The sequence below is a fragment of the Ambystoma mexicanum genome, chromosome 6q (assembly GCF_040938575.1).
Source record: "Ambystoma mexicanum isolate Mex_15411 chromosome 6q, UKY_AmexF1_1, whole genome shotgun sequence".
In the NCBI taxonomy this organism is placed as follows: domain Eukaryota; kingdom Metazoa; phylum Chordata; class Amphibia; order Caudata; family Ambystomatidae; genus Ambystoma; species Ambystoma mexicanum.
Genome location: NC_090937.1, coordinates 489923282 through 489938729, shown reverse-complemented (window position 1 = coordinate 489938729; position 15448 = coordinate 489923282). Strand labels below are relative to the sequence as shown.

At 42.0% G+C, this 15448-nt stretch overlaps 1 protein-coding gene across 1 annotated transcript in view; it reads right to left on the bottom strand.

The window, feature by feature from the left end:
- Positions 1 to 5383: 5383 nt before the first annotated feature.
- ALPK1 (alpha kinase 1) overlaps positions 5384 to 15448 on the bottom strand; it is a 642651-nt gene continuing 632586 nt past the window's right edge. The window contains exon 14 of the mRNA XM_069630980.1: positions 5384 to 15333. Within this exon, the coding sequence (XP_069487081.1) occupies positions 15134 to 15333 (200 nt within the window). The 3' untranslated portion in view covers positions 5384 to 15133. The remainder of the gene's footprint in view (positions 15334 to 15448) is intronic.

Below are 15448 nucleotides of genomic sequence, written 5' to 3'. Positions count from 1 at the left end.
AATGGATGCCCGGAACTGAAGGTGTTTTGAAATTAGAAGATCAGCAAGATAGGTAATCAGGAGACCGGCATGAACAATGCTAGTCTAAAAAGTGTAATGGGTAAGTGGGTATGTGATACAAAAAATGGTATTGAGCTACCTCCAGTTGTACCACCAGGGAGTAAACCCCCGTTTGAACCCCATAAGATGCTACCACCACTGTTGTGGCGGTGTACACCTTAAGCATGATTCATATGGACAGTGTTTCCACTAAATTAGCATATCTGCATATTTATTATATTTTTGAGGTTTATAATGCGCTAATTCACAGAGGTGCACTTCAAAGCACCTGGGAAAATCAAAACCGGGTATTGGGTACAATACAAAGGTGTGACATGCATGCAAGGAAATTGACGCATTGGCTGATGTTACACATCCAAGTAGTCTGGTTAGTTACAGTCGGTATCAGAGATCTGAGACGACAACTGGGTTATATAGTGTGGTTGGTGCTTTTGCTAAGTCACCACTGGTTACATAAATTCTGCTGCTAGCAGGTTATTCATATTATAACAACATAAAACAAGTGAACTCAGGAACAAGTCAGGTAACCTTTCACATGGCTAAGAGAGGCAAATTCGATGTAAGCAGCAAATGCCTAAATGTGACCATTAGGTGAAAGTGCTAGTCATAAGTTAAAAGCGCAGTAGCGTCAAGTATAGGAGCCATTGGGGGAGGGAAGGTTATTTAGTTAACATACTCAGGCACATCTCAGTTAGATCTTATGTTCATGGATGCAGATTTTCACATTCCTTTTGAACCCCTTCAGAGTATAGTCTGTGTTTAGGGTTGTGGGGAGGTTTTTCGTGAATATTTGGACCTAATACGGTCTAATATTGCAAGGGATCTCCTTCTTTGTTTCAGTCCTTAGAATTTAGGTATCGTAAGGACCAAGTCTGATCTGCATATGGCCGCCTCTCTTCTGCAATGGCACAGACAAGCTAAAGATGGTAGTGCAATAGGTTGCCCAGATGTAGGCCAGTGGATAAGATTCATAACCTTCCACTCATCACATTACTTGGGTGTAGTCGGGTTGTTAACCTTTGATGATCTGAGAGGTCTTGTATATACATATTTGTTTATGTAAGAGTTCAGGTATTTAGGAGCAATGTTCTGGAGGATTTGAAAGGTAATACAATTGGTACGGGAGACAGTTGAGAATTTTCAGGCCTGCCGAGAGCCTACGGCCTGAGTGCCAAAATGTGTCTAGGTGCTTTATTTTGTTGTAATTGCAGTTGGTTTTTGTTTAGTCCTAGGTAGAGACTATTACAATAAGCTAGGCGAGAGGACAATGGTTTAAGTCACCTCAATTTTCGGTGTTAATTCCAATTAGGGGACAATTCTCCTAAGGATGTAGAGTGGAAAATGTGATTTTGGGCTAGCAAGTCTATTTGTGGTTGTAGGGAGAGCTTGGTGTCAAACATATCTAGATTATTTACCTGGTGCAACAGTTTGTGCGCTCTAACAACGGGGGATGGGTGAAGAGCATTTGAAAGGTAGTGTTGCCGGGTTGCTTTACCAAAGAGGATAATCTCTATTTTCGATGTTTAACATAGAGAATATCCTCTGTGGGCCAATCCTGGATATTCTGGAAGAGTTTAGTTTTATGCTGATTTTCGTCATTAGGTTCCAGGGTCAATAGTACCTGGGACTTATCCACATATAACTGGAACGATTTTGAGAAAAGTTCTATAATGTCTGCTTGGGGATTAAATCAAGCTTTAAAAAGCAAAAAGGGTACAATTGAGCCCTGTCGGATGCCACAAATGAAGGGAAAAATTGTTGAGTTGATGTTTCCTATTTTAACCCCAGCAGTGTGATTGTCAAGGTAGTTGGTGATCCACTCCAAGGCAGTACCATCTATTCCCTTCTGAACCTTTAACCTTTGCATTGCGCCATTCATTTGAGCAATCGTGGATGATAGTTTTAGAATATGAGGAGACTAGTTGGCAAAATCAGATAATAGAAGACCAAGATAGTCGTACAACTTAGTCTTCCAATACCATTTGTACTAATCAATCTAACATTTTTCATCCTGGCACTAAAGAGCATCATATTAGATTAGGTGGCATTCACATGAAGACATCTAGTAGCCATAAAGAAGGTGTAAGCATCTTCTAAAAGCTAACAGGCGGTACGAGTCCTGGCTACAAAGACATTATTGTCCTCATTGTGAGGGGAGATATCACCTCCCAAATGCAAAACATCAGGCACAATCTCTTTTAAAATGCCAGATAAAAAATGTATATATAAAAAAAGGAGGGGCGCAGTCCTCTTGCCATAGTAAAGGGCTGCAGCAACTCATTATTCTGACCAAATCTAACCGCAGCAGAGTTAATGGTTGCCTAAGCAAATGCAGACACATCCACAGAGCTATGCAAATGGAGAGGAAAATGATTTGGAATAAAGAAAAGGTAAAAAAAAAATCATTATATATATATATATGTATTATTTTTTTTTTAATTAGAAATTAGAGGCATCTGTTATAAATTGTAAGGAATGTCATGTTTTTTAAAAAAAATTAACATCTTTACCTCCTGCCATTCAGTAAATCCCTACATAATAAAGACATTGGGCCTCATTACGACTGTGGCGGCCGCATTATGAACAGTGCCGGTAAGGGACCGGGGCACTGTTCATACCGGGCCGCCACATTATGAGTTCTGCAGCGGGTCCCGCTCTGTACGCCTGGCCAGACCAGACGTGCAGAGCGGCACCCTCTAACAGAACAGGATGCTAACAACGGACCCGTCATTAACGGGTCCGTTGTTAGCATCCTCCCCATTCCCATTGAGCCCTATAGGGGCTCAAATGGGAATGGGGACGTACCGGGTCCCGCAAATGGGAATTACCAGGCCCACAAAGGTCGGAATGGCCCGATAATTTACATTTTGCGGGACCCGGACCCGAGTTTGGGGGTAGCCATGCTGCTAAAAACGGCATGGCTATCTCCAAACTCGTAATGAGGCCCATTGTTTGACTATATTCAACCCTATGGACCCGATTCTAAAAGATTTAAATGGGGCAAAATTAGTAGATGTCCATGAGCATCTTAGATTTGCACCTGCTAACTTTGTTTGATTCATAGGACCAGGTTCACAGTGATTTGAACTGGAATGAATTAGGGGGTGCCATGGGCCCCTGTGATTTGCTCCAGTTCCCTCATCTCCTAATCTGCTCGGGTGCATATTTGTTTTTGTGAATCGGGCCCTCAAAGCAAAAACTGGAGCAAATCTAAAGATGCCCTTGGGCAGATCTTTGTGATTACATTTGCACGTGATCATTTTAGAGATGCTCCAGGGCCTTATTCAGATGGACAGATTCTCAGAAACACGTGCATCTCAAAGAGATGCACAATGGTGCCAAGATGCGCCTGCAGTATTGTGTGCATCTCATTGCAGGTGGCAAATTCACGAAGAAAAGAACCCAAAAATACCCAGTGTGCAAAAGTGCACACATTTTTGCACAAAAGAGGCGTACATCAGTAGGCATTTTAATTGTGCATCGAATGAGATGTGCATGGTTCTGGTGCATCTGTCAGATGTACACTTTTTATGTGAAAATGCATACATGAGCGTCACTTTGCACCAAAAACATGTGCATTTCATCGGATGCCCAAACAGGAGTGCATCTACCCTGAAAAACACAAGCAAAGTATTTCAGACAATTTGTTTAATGTACATTCTCTATTGGTGAGTTTACTTTGTAAAGTGGATCACTTCCAATCGAAGGTCTTAGTTATGCCATATTGTTCAGGAATGTTGTAGCCCAATGCCTATGATTCTGTTGATATAGAGTAGGAATATGTATTTAATTAATATAATTGTGTACAAACCGTCAGTGTGATTGCTAGACAGCCACATGGAAAGTGTTCTACTTCCTAATGTCATCTCAGTCCTGTACAAGTGTTCTATAGCTGCAGAGATGCATGGGTGCAATCAATAGCAACACAAAATGCACAGTACCCAGCTATGTGGTAAAATGTCCTCACTATTCCTGTCCTAGTATATGTATAATGAACATGCCTTTCTCTGCCCTGACAGATGTAAGGATCATGTTGAAGACCTTATGTATGGCCAGTGGCTGTGAGGATTATGATATCACCACTGTGACACCATTGCTGATCTGGAAGGAGTCTTTGGCAAAGAAATACAGGGCTGACAGTACCTTGGCTAATGATATGGCATGGGCTTGCATTGTGGGTTTGGTAAGGGCCCCCTTCCACTGATTCACCATCGCCAGTATGATATGTAGAGGGAAGTGGTACTTCTGGAGGACCTCTTCATTGGCTAGTTGAAAAAATGTGATCCTGCTATATATCATTCCCTCCCCATCAGTCGGTGCAGCTGCATAATGCCTAATGGATTGGCCCTTTTGGGAATGTATACCCATCTCTCTGTGCTGGGTTTTTATATTATGTTGTTGATTGGGGTGCACTGTGTGCTTCTTTGGTTGGAAAATCAGTTGCAACCATTTCTTGACCACTTGTTCCACACTGAGAAAGGAGAGAATGTTGAAGAGCATGAACAAATGCAGTGGTATGGTTTTGTGCATCAAGATTTGGGTGCATTTCTTCTCACTTTGTGTGGGCACTCCCCTATTGCAAGATTCATTTGGAGTATTTGCATGGTTCCTCCCACTTTGCGCATCTTTTGCACATATTTTGTGCTCCTTTTCTAAAGTTGCGTATCTCTGAGCTGCGCACTTCTGTGAATGAAGCACATCTATTCCTGTGCATTTGTGGCGCATTTCAGATTTGCTGACTTTTTTATTTCCGAGTATCTGGCCCATAGAGCATAGCACTGAAGAAAATCATAGATGCTTGTGAACATTTCTGAGTTCCTCTTCCTACCGTATACCGGATTAGCAAAGTTTGGAGCATATCTCCAGATGTCTGGAGCATTTCTTAGATGCTCTTGAGCAAACCTTTATGAAATCTCAAACACGCGTGAGCATTTCGGAGATACTGCAGGCATCTCCAAATGTGCTCCATTTGTCGCCTTTGTGACTCAAATATAAGCTAGTAGGTGGATATAAAAAATGCTCACTGGGATCTCTGATTTGCTCACGTGTAAATATGAGAATCAGGCCCGGGAATCTCCACATTTGGCCCAGTTTTAGATTTTGTGAAAAATATACAATGTGAAAAATATACAATGTAGCTGGTGCAAATATGAGATGCTTGCTGGTATCTCGTTTGCCCCAGTGCAGATTTGTGTGAACAAGGCCCAAAGTCTATATCCCGGATACTGAAATTATCCATTATATGTTTTGTTGCTGATTGGTTAACCTATGATAGTTTACCACTCAGTGTGCACACTCTTGCTGCTGTTTCAGTCAAATAAAACATTTTTGTGCATCCATGTTTATTCTCACATCGAAAAAGTATAGACTTAGTAACAAAATGAATTTTTTGTACACCTGATAGCCCTAACATATTGCACACAAGAAAATATACATAATTAGGGTAAAAGCAGAATGAAAGAAAATAAATATCATGTGCAAATCCCAAAAGTGCCAACATAAACAGTACAAATATATTCTCATTTATTTAACATAGTGACTTTCCTGGACGTGTGACATGTCTCTTTAATTCGAAATATATCTCAAGTACAAATCGAAATCAGTATGAAATTTTCAGTATCCAGTGCATATACATAAACGGAATATTATTTGTCGTATAGAGAACATTTATATTTCATTCACAGTGTCCAGGTCCTTGGTAACACGTCACAGGCACTTCATGGCATGGGGTTGAAGTTTTTTGTCTATGGCACAATAGTTTAAAGGGCGAGAGGAATGAAGCTAGCTTGTGCAACCTTGGAACCATATTACACTGAGAATTCATACATTGTTAACATTAGCAAGTTAAAGCCGCAATGTTACCCGCCCATCCTACCAAATGAAAGAATTCCAGAGTTCATTATTTTACCTTTTCATTATGTCATTGCAATTAATAAAGAAAAGTTCTTATTCCAGGCAATGTACCTCATACACATTTTCAAGAAACAGTCATTTAAAGTGCACTGTGAACCCTGAGTGCCCCTCTCCAACTTTATCCAGAACTGAGCATCTAAACAAGAATGCATTACCCAACTCTTCCTCCATTTGTTTGCCATTATAGCCTAAGATTTATTTTTTTAAGTAAGGTCCCTCAACCCACTTTGTATTCCATTGTGCCCTTTTCCTTAGTGTTTTTGTATTTTAATTCCTTTTAAATCTGCACCGAGGAAAACACAATGAAAAAAGACACTTTTGCCTTAAATTATACTCCTCACATATTAGATAACCCTTGACCTGTTAGCATCAAAAGGCAGATATTCAACATGTATCAGTGGCAGAGCATCACTGTGTAACACTAGCATTCTATTGCAAATGACTGCCTATTATCCCCTTCAACAGACCGGTTTTCAGATTCTAGGCGGGATCACTACTTAGGAGAAAAGGGCTATTGTTAAGGCAGTTTCTTACTCATCAGTGTAAACAGATGGCTGTAAACATCATTTATCTCTTGAAGAGAAATTGACACTTAACAAATGCAGGAATACTTGGGTTACCAAATTCATTATAGAATACTTATCATATGAACAGGATATTTAAATGGATCCATTTCCCAAATGAAGAATACAGAGATATTCGAAACACGTTGGATAAATACAGCAGAATCCATTTAGATTGGTGAAAGTTCACAATAGAGCAGCAATAATCAGATAAATGTTGTATTAACTTCATTTGGTTATCTCTACATTAAGAGATTGTTTTGAAACATTTGGAAAATTGATTTATACCTACACAACATGAATGGAAACTTCTGATCAATGAATGAAAATAATTCTTGTGAATAATAAGAAAGTTCACATTTAAAATAAAAAATGTTTTTGAATAGTGAAATTTTTTGAACATTGGAGTTATTGGAATATGGCACACATTACTTAACGTAATCGTATTTCTGATGCATTTATCTGCCTAGATTCACATGCTTTGAATAGGCTGATATCTAGTGGCAGGTACAGAGCATTGCATGACTTGTTTTCGAAGTTCGAAAAGGGATGTCGACTGGGCGTGTTTGTAATACTATGCATAGTGTGATGTGTACTGTACCGATGGTCCTTCACCCATCGAGGTTCCTCAGATTGTTTTGTTTCTGACATGAGAGAGCATGAAGTGCATGCGTGAGTACAGAAAGGTAAGGAAAGTTTCAAAATGTATATGTACCTCAACTCGAAAAGGGGAGGAAGGTTGGGAGCCTATGAATCTAACCAGATACAAGCATCAGAAATACGATTACGGTAAGTAATGTATGCATTCTGAGCCTTGCTGATCTGCTTAGAATCACATGCTTTGCATAGACTAGCGAGCAGTACCCGAAGAAGGTGATGGGTTGTTGGAAGGTACAGTGGCAAACATATGTCTTAACACCGCCTGGCCCACTTGTGAATCAGCCCTTGAATGTGCATCTAAGCAGCAATGCTGTGTGAATTTGTGAATTTAACTCAAAGTAGTTGTTTTGCAAATAGCATCTAAGGGTACATTTGAAATGAAAGCTAGAATTGCCCTGCTACCTCGAGTTGAGTGTGGTCTGGGCATGAATGGTAATATTCTCTTGGACATTGAATAACAGACCTGGATGCATTTTTAGAATCCATTTTGAAATAGCTGACTTAGAGACAGGATCCCCTTCTCTTACTGCGGCAAGGGAAACAAAAAATAGATCTGTTTTCCTCAGTGGTTTTGTTTAGGTAATACATCACTGCCCTCCTGATGTCTAGTGAATGAGGGCTTCTTTCTGCTGAATGTTGAGGATTTTGAAAGAAACGTTTGATGGATTGCTTGACATGGAACTTTGAGATACATTTTGGATAGAAACGTGGATGTGTACATAGCACAAATTTGTCTTTGAGAATAATAATGAATGGATCTTCCATTGAGAGAGCTTACAGTTCGCTGACCCTCCTAATTCAAGTGATAGCAACAAGAAAAGCAGTGTTATAATTGAGATATTTAACACTGTCTTTATGAATTGGCTTAAAGGAGAATCCCATGAGTTTTGTAAGGACAACAATAATATCCCAACCAGGAGTAGGATTGGAAATGGGAGGGTATAGTCTCTCAACCCCCTCCATGAATGCTTGAACCACTGGAACTTTTCACCATGAGATTTTACTCTAAGATCTGGTATATGCTGAAAGTGTGGCTAGGTGAGCTGTGAGCGAATTAAAAACGAGACCTGAATCCAGAAGATAAAGCAGACAGTGTACTATATGTGAAGCTGAGCAGTTAATGGGGTTGATGCTGCATGTTTTTCACCACAAAACAAAGTGTTTCCATTTGTTGAAATAGCAGTTTCTTGTATTGGGTTTACGTGCCTCCTTTAAAATGGCCATACATATTTGGGGCAGGTTCGAGTGTCCACATTCTATGACTTCAGGAGCCAAGCTGCCAAATTCAGTGTTTGTGGACATGGATCGAGTGTTGCCCTCTGAGGTTGGGATAACATGTTGTAAGGGCACAGTAGTTTGACTGGTGGGCAAAGAGACATTCTCAATAGGTGTGAGAACCAATTTTGACGTGCCCACATTTGCACTATTAGGATCATGGTGACATGTTATGTTCCGGTTGAATGTTGTGGATTTTCTTGTTAAGAAGTGGTGTTGGGTGAAAAGCGTATGCAAATATCCCTGACCAGTTCATCTACAGTGCATTCCCCTTGGACCATGTCTGGGATATTTTAAAGCATAGTCTTGGCATTGTGTATTCTCTTGTGATGGACTTGTAGGGGTAGGAAATATGCCTCTCTTGAATGGAATTTGGGAATAGGAAACGTATTGCACTGAGATGGATTTGGGGTTGGGAAATGTGTTGCACTCGGAAGGGCCTTTGGGGGTAGAGAAGGTGTCTTACTTAAATGGATTTGATATGGTGTAGTCTCAGCACACATATTAAAATCAGAACGGTGAAGACTGTGTACTGCACTTAGAAACTGTATTATTTAGAAGGATCTGAGAATGGGCAATGTGCTGATCTTGGATGGACCTAGGAGTGGAAATCTTGTGTGGCACTTTAGACTGTTAGCCCGCCCATCACGCTCGAAGATATATGCCGTTTCACTGCAGGATCCTATGGTTAGATATACACAGGTATCCTGAAATTGCAGTTAGTAGATGGCTGTTTGGTAGCTTTTATGGAAGCTAGTATTTATGCATTATGTCTATAACGTAGCCCGTTGATTACGCTCAAAGAATACCAACATCGTCGAGCTTGGAAGCCTGTCTGTCATGTCTACGAGGGTAGCTGTTTTTCCCCCCCACAGACAATCCGAAGACACAGCAACATCAAAGATAACCTCCACCCGAACTCTAGGTATGTATAAACGCACCAATTTGGTGGACACCTATCACAGGCATGGCTATCCATCTACACAATTAGAATGCAGCTACGACTTATGTTAAAATCGGGTCTAGCTGGACACTTAGCGTTTTTTCACCTACTTAATCAAACTTGCCTCAACATCTCTGCCATTGGGATACAGCGACATCCTATGACAGAATTTGGGATAGCTGGACACAAGCCTCTTGCACTCGCACACACCTGTGACCTTCCCCAGCACCCTCCCACATGCCTGACCTCTTTGGTTGCTTACAAGAGCCTAGCTAGTCCACCTAACTCCTTATCTTAGCCAAAATGCATACATTCATTCTAAATCGCTATGAGAATTTCTCATACTCTGGACTGCGTTCCCAGAGGGCGTTCCAACCACAAGCGCATTGAGACTATAATAATAGTAAACAGCGCTATACAAATGACAACTAAAATACAATACTATAGTGTGTTCTATTGTTTTGCAAAGAGATCTGTTTGGATGGCCCCAGTCTTTGAAGACATTGGGCCTCATTACACGGACGGCGGTGGACCAAGGTGCTATCAGCACCTTGGTCCATGCCGGTAAAATACCGGCACCGCCTTGGTGGAAAGGGGAATTACCGCCCTATTCCAAGGTTGGTGGGGCGGTAATTCCCCCTTCCCCCATTGCCCTTCCCCATTCCCATTTTTTCCCCATTGGGCATAATGGAAATGGGGAAGGTGCTAATTACGGCACCGCAAATTGCGGTACCTTAATTAGCTCCCTGGTCCCTTTGCGGGTTGGTTTTTAACGCCTGCAAAAAGCAGGCGTTAAATTCTCCAACCCGCAAAGGGACCTCGTAGTAAGGCGGTAAGGGTTTACCGGTACCAGTAAAATACCGGTACCGGCAAACCCTTACCGCCTACTGTGTAATGAGGCCCATTGTGTAGAATGTCCACGGTTAACTGCCATTCGTGCTCTGAGGGAAGTTGTATGTTTCTGTTTAGCACTTCTGCCAGACAGCGGTGTTCCCCTTAAACATGTTGTGACAGGAGGAATGTATTGCGTTTGAGTGCCCAATTCCAGATGTTCTGGACTCATTGGGACAGACCTGAGAGTGTGCCCCCTTGTGTTTATATAGTACATGTCCGTAGTGCTTCTGTCAGGGCTGGGAGTGTCTTCCCTGTCAGCTATGGTTGAAATACTTGCAAAGCTTTGAACGCTGCTAGTAATTCCAGAAGGTTGATATGTTTGTGCCCACACACTGTGCGTGGTGTGGAGAAAGTGGGTTCCCCACCCTGAAAGGGATGCGCCTGTTGTTAGAGTGGCCTTAACTGCGGGGGTGGTCAATTATTTGCCCTTGAAAAGCTTGCTTTTGTCCACCACTGCAGTAATTGAACGAGTGGATGCGAAACCACCACTAGATTGCCCCAGAGACCGCTTACCTGCGACCATTCTTTCGCTAGACACTCTTGCATTGGACGCATGTGCAATCGAGCCTGTGGCACCAGGTAAAAGCAGAATACCAACATTCCGAGGAGGCGCATTGCATTTCGCACGGTTATCTGACGACCGGATACATATTGTGGAAATTGAAGGATTATCTTTTGGACCCTCTCGTTTGAGGGGACGACTAGGTTGTCTTGTATTTGAATTAGCACTCCAAGAAACTGCTTCACCTGACTTGGAACAAAGCTTTATTTTTTGCTCATTGATCGAGAACACCAACTGAAATGGAAGATGGATTTTTTTTTAGTGTTCCATTGACACAGTTATGGCATGTCTCCTGTTATTAGCCAGTCGTCTAGATAAGGGTACACTGGAATTGACTGCCTGCAAAGGTGGGTTGCCACCACTGCAAGCACCTTTGTAAATACCCTTGTCGCTGAGGATATGCCGAAGGGAAGTACTTTGAACTGGTAGTGGGTATCTCCTACCTTGAACCTTAGGTATTTCTGTGCGCTGGCAATATTGGAATATGAAAGCATGCATCTTTCATGTCCAATGTTGCCATGCAATCCCCTTGCTTCAGAAGTGGAATTACCTCCTGCTGCGTTGTCATCCTGAATTTGTTCAGCTTGACATACGTGTTTGCAGGACTCACGTCTAAGACAGGGCGAATGCTTAAATCCTTTTTGAGGACAAGCAAGTATATTGAATAAATACCTATGTTTACCTCTAGCAGTGGAACTAGCTCCATCGCTTCCCTTTGTAGTAGTGTTAAAATGTCTGCTTGTTGAATCAAGTGATGCTCTTGCACCATTCTTCTTGATCTCGGCAGATTATGACGCGTGGAGTCAGAAGGCCTCGAAGTGAAATGAATAGTGTTTGGTCCTTACACTCTCCCAACTGCAAGGACGAAGCCTGTCATCGAGACGTGGAAGAAAGCGTTGGAAGTCTTCAGTCGATGGTATTGAATATTGTTGGCAAAATAAGCACAGAGGACGCTTAACAATGTGATAGTAGTGAAAGCTACGTACTCCGCGTAAAAGTAACCGACCACGATGGCGGAAACAAACTATATAAGTGACCTCGATGCGTGAAGGACCATGGGCACAGTACATGTCACATTAGGGATAGTATTACAAACATGCCCATCCGACGTCCCTTTTCTAACTTCGAAAAACAAGTCATACAATACTCTGCAGCTACCACTTGATGTCTGCCTATGCAAAACAAAACAGTATTGGCAAAAATGTATTCCTATGTTTATGAATGTACTTTTGCTAAATGTTTAAGTACGCATTTATCTAAATCGGATAGGAAGGTCGTGCAAGTGCAGGAGAATCAACTCCTCTTTGAGGAGTTGAATGTTAATCGGTTGAGTCTTGGTATCTAGTTTATCCTAGCTAGCAGTGGTTTCAAATGAATATATTGACTTGTAAAATACTACAATAACATTGTGAACTTTATCAACCATGTAAATTAGCACCGCAGCATCAGCAGATAAGGGGAATGAGGTACATGAAGATAAAATGATTTTCCGAAATCATAGAATTTTGGTCAAGTGGGGAAGCCAGGTTTAGAAATCAAGGTATCTAACTTGAAAATGTCAGTAATGTAACCACTGGGACTCATTTCCTTCCCTGCAAACAGCATTATAAAAGTAGCACAGCTCTCTGTTGCTTCAAAGCCAGGTTTGCGCTATATTAAATCTAGCACATACATATCGCTATACGTAGATGTCTGCTTCCAAATGACTCCACCTTGTCAAATGTGAAATGATCCAACTTCTGTAGCGCTGAACTGACTTGACTCACTGGAGAGTAGAATCAGTTTAAAGTTTAAGGATAAACAATTTTCAGAATGAATATGCTTGTACAATGGATTTCGAAAGAACATTGGGCCTCATTCCAAGTTTGGCGGTAATTCAGTGTTCATTCTCCCAAATCCACCAAAATCAGTTACTGTTACCACCAATTGGTCCTGTATGTTTACCATGGGATTATAAGTGGTGATACAGCGGTATTAGTCTCCATTTCTGTAGTCCATAGGACTCCATGGGGATTTCGTCAGAATTATCATGAGCGATAATTCCACCACAATAATTCCACCGGTTTTGGTGTTGAAGTGGAGGATTTACCTGCGGCATGATGCTTTAGGTAGATCCTCCACTTCAACGCCAAACTCGGGATTTGGCAGAGTGGTAGAAATGGTAGTTATTCCGTTATGGACAAAAACAGTGGCAGTAACAGAATGACCACCACTTTTTTACTGCTCTACCAAACTCGGAAGGAGGCCCATTGCTGATTAGTCTGGTCAATGTATCCAGCGCTGCTCACTTGCATGCTCAATAAGGCATCCACTGTCAACCACAGGCGAGCGACCATGATGCATACCTCGGAAAGGATATGATAAATATAGATTATTTTGTATTGCTTTTCTTCAATCGAACTTTCCGACAAAGTTTCTTCCCATTGTCATTCCCATGTGCCACTGTAATCCCTTAATCTTGTAGGTAATTCATTTACCAACAAGACCTTACGTAATACTTCTTGTCCCCACACTTGTCCCGCTGGTAATGTTTTGATCCATGTTCTCTTTACCGCATGGATATATTGATCTCTAACAGCCCAACCAACAATAAGTTACTGTCTTCTTTAAGCAGGATGCCTCGATCTAGTGCAATTCTAAACCTGTGCCAGACCACCAACTTGCTATAATACATCTGTGTTCTGCCACTGTCTTGTATGACACTTTATCCAAAGTGCACATTTATTGCCCGAGCATCCATTGGGACTTGATCGACACCAATTTTGTGTAAGACCTTCCTGCGTATGATATAAAATACATTTTTTTTTACAATTAAGGCATATTTACGTTTAGTACATCAGTCAGTGGACGTGGGCTGAAATACACTTTTTCAGCTTGTAAATAAATAGATGGAAGATTAGCGAGTGAACTGCTCGCTAACATTTGGCAAAGCCCGAAACAGGCACTTGTGTATGGTCTATGAGTGACTGATATTGTAACGTATTTAGATCCTTACTCATGCATTTCCCCATCCAGACATTCCTATTCCATTATATTGTACAGTCTGATGCCTGTCAAAATGCAAAACAAAACTGAAAAGGGAAAATGAATGTATGAACAATTGAAATATTATCAGTTTTGCGTATGCAGAAGGATGGCCGGTCCCATGGAGTGGGTAACAGAGAGGGTAGAAGGTGTTGCCTACTTCGTAGCCACCTCACCTCTTGACCTACATGTTACTTCTAAATCTTGTTGCTGCCTAGTTGCCATCTATGTACTCTTGCCCTACATGTTACTTCTAAATCTTGTTGCTGCCTAGTTGCCATCTATGTAGGCTGTCAGGATGAAGTGTAAGTGTGTCTGCCTCTGCCCGCGAGCATCTCTGTGCAGGTGTCAATGTGCAAGTCTGGGATGAGGGTCTCCTCCTTGCTGGAGCCCCGCGCATTTACAACAATTACTGTGATGGTGACTGGATGGTTATTATTATTATTATGGCATTTATTGAGGACAGACCTAGCTTCGAGAAGCAACGCAGCGCTTTCCAGAGGCATACACAAATACTGACATAAGCGAGTGCTTTACAGAACTGTAAAACATTATAGATGCATAACGCAGGACTTTTCAGTGGTAACAACAGAACAGATATACAGTGTGGGGGGGGTAGGATACAGAGGGGGTCAGAGGAGGGGTACAGCTGTCATGGGGAGGAGAGTGGCGGGTGGCATCTAGCGAGTCAGGTGGTGCAAGGGGCGAAGTGATGGCCTAGGTGTGATGGTGAGTGGAGGCCCCTCCCCTCGAGCTCCTGCACTGGCACCTGCTTATCATCCTGCCCACTGTCTTGTCTGCAAGACATCTGCTACCTCTCTTCTTTGTCCCATCCATAACCTGCTCGCTGCAACTACCACCATACTGCGAAAAACCTGGTGTAGGCCCAAATAGAAGAAGGCAGGTGTAAATATTGCACTTTAGTGAGCTTTATAGCCGAATGTTTCCCAAGAGTCATGTTCCAGTGAGGGCACATACGAATTCGAAGGTGTAAAGTATGGCCCTAACCAGATGATTCCGGGTCCAGTACAGTTATTGGTAGAAGGAGGGGGCACCCGAGGATAAGGCACTTCCTGTTTACTCTGCAATTGCCATCTGTGCCATGCGTTTCTCCTTTCTGGGAGTAAACAGAATGTCCGTGTAGCTGTCCTAATAAAAAGGGACCACTTCCCGGTCCACTGAGGGATCAGACTTTCAGTATTCCAATTACCCACCAGTCTTTTGTACTGCAGGCACGTTTTATGTGGAGGCCGGCAGTGCAGGTCTTGTCAAAGAAAGCCGGGAACAGATGTCGTTACACTCCTGGTGTTGGTCGTTGAAAAAATAGCCTATTCCTTTCATTCCGAAATTAGTAGTTGCGCTCACATCCTTGAGAGAATGAATCTGCGGATCCGTAAGGTAAATGAGTGCTTCTCCTTTCTCGCTTCCAGTAACCCAACCTGCAAGGAGAGGATATTGATCTTGATCATTTGTATCGTGCTCATACACACGTGTTTCAGAGCGCGTAGAGGAGGGGGAACAAGAAAGAACAAAAACAATGATCTTACCAAGCCC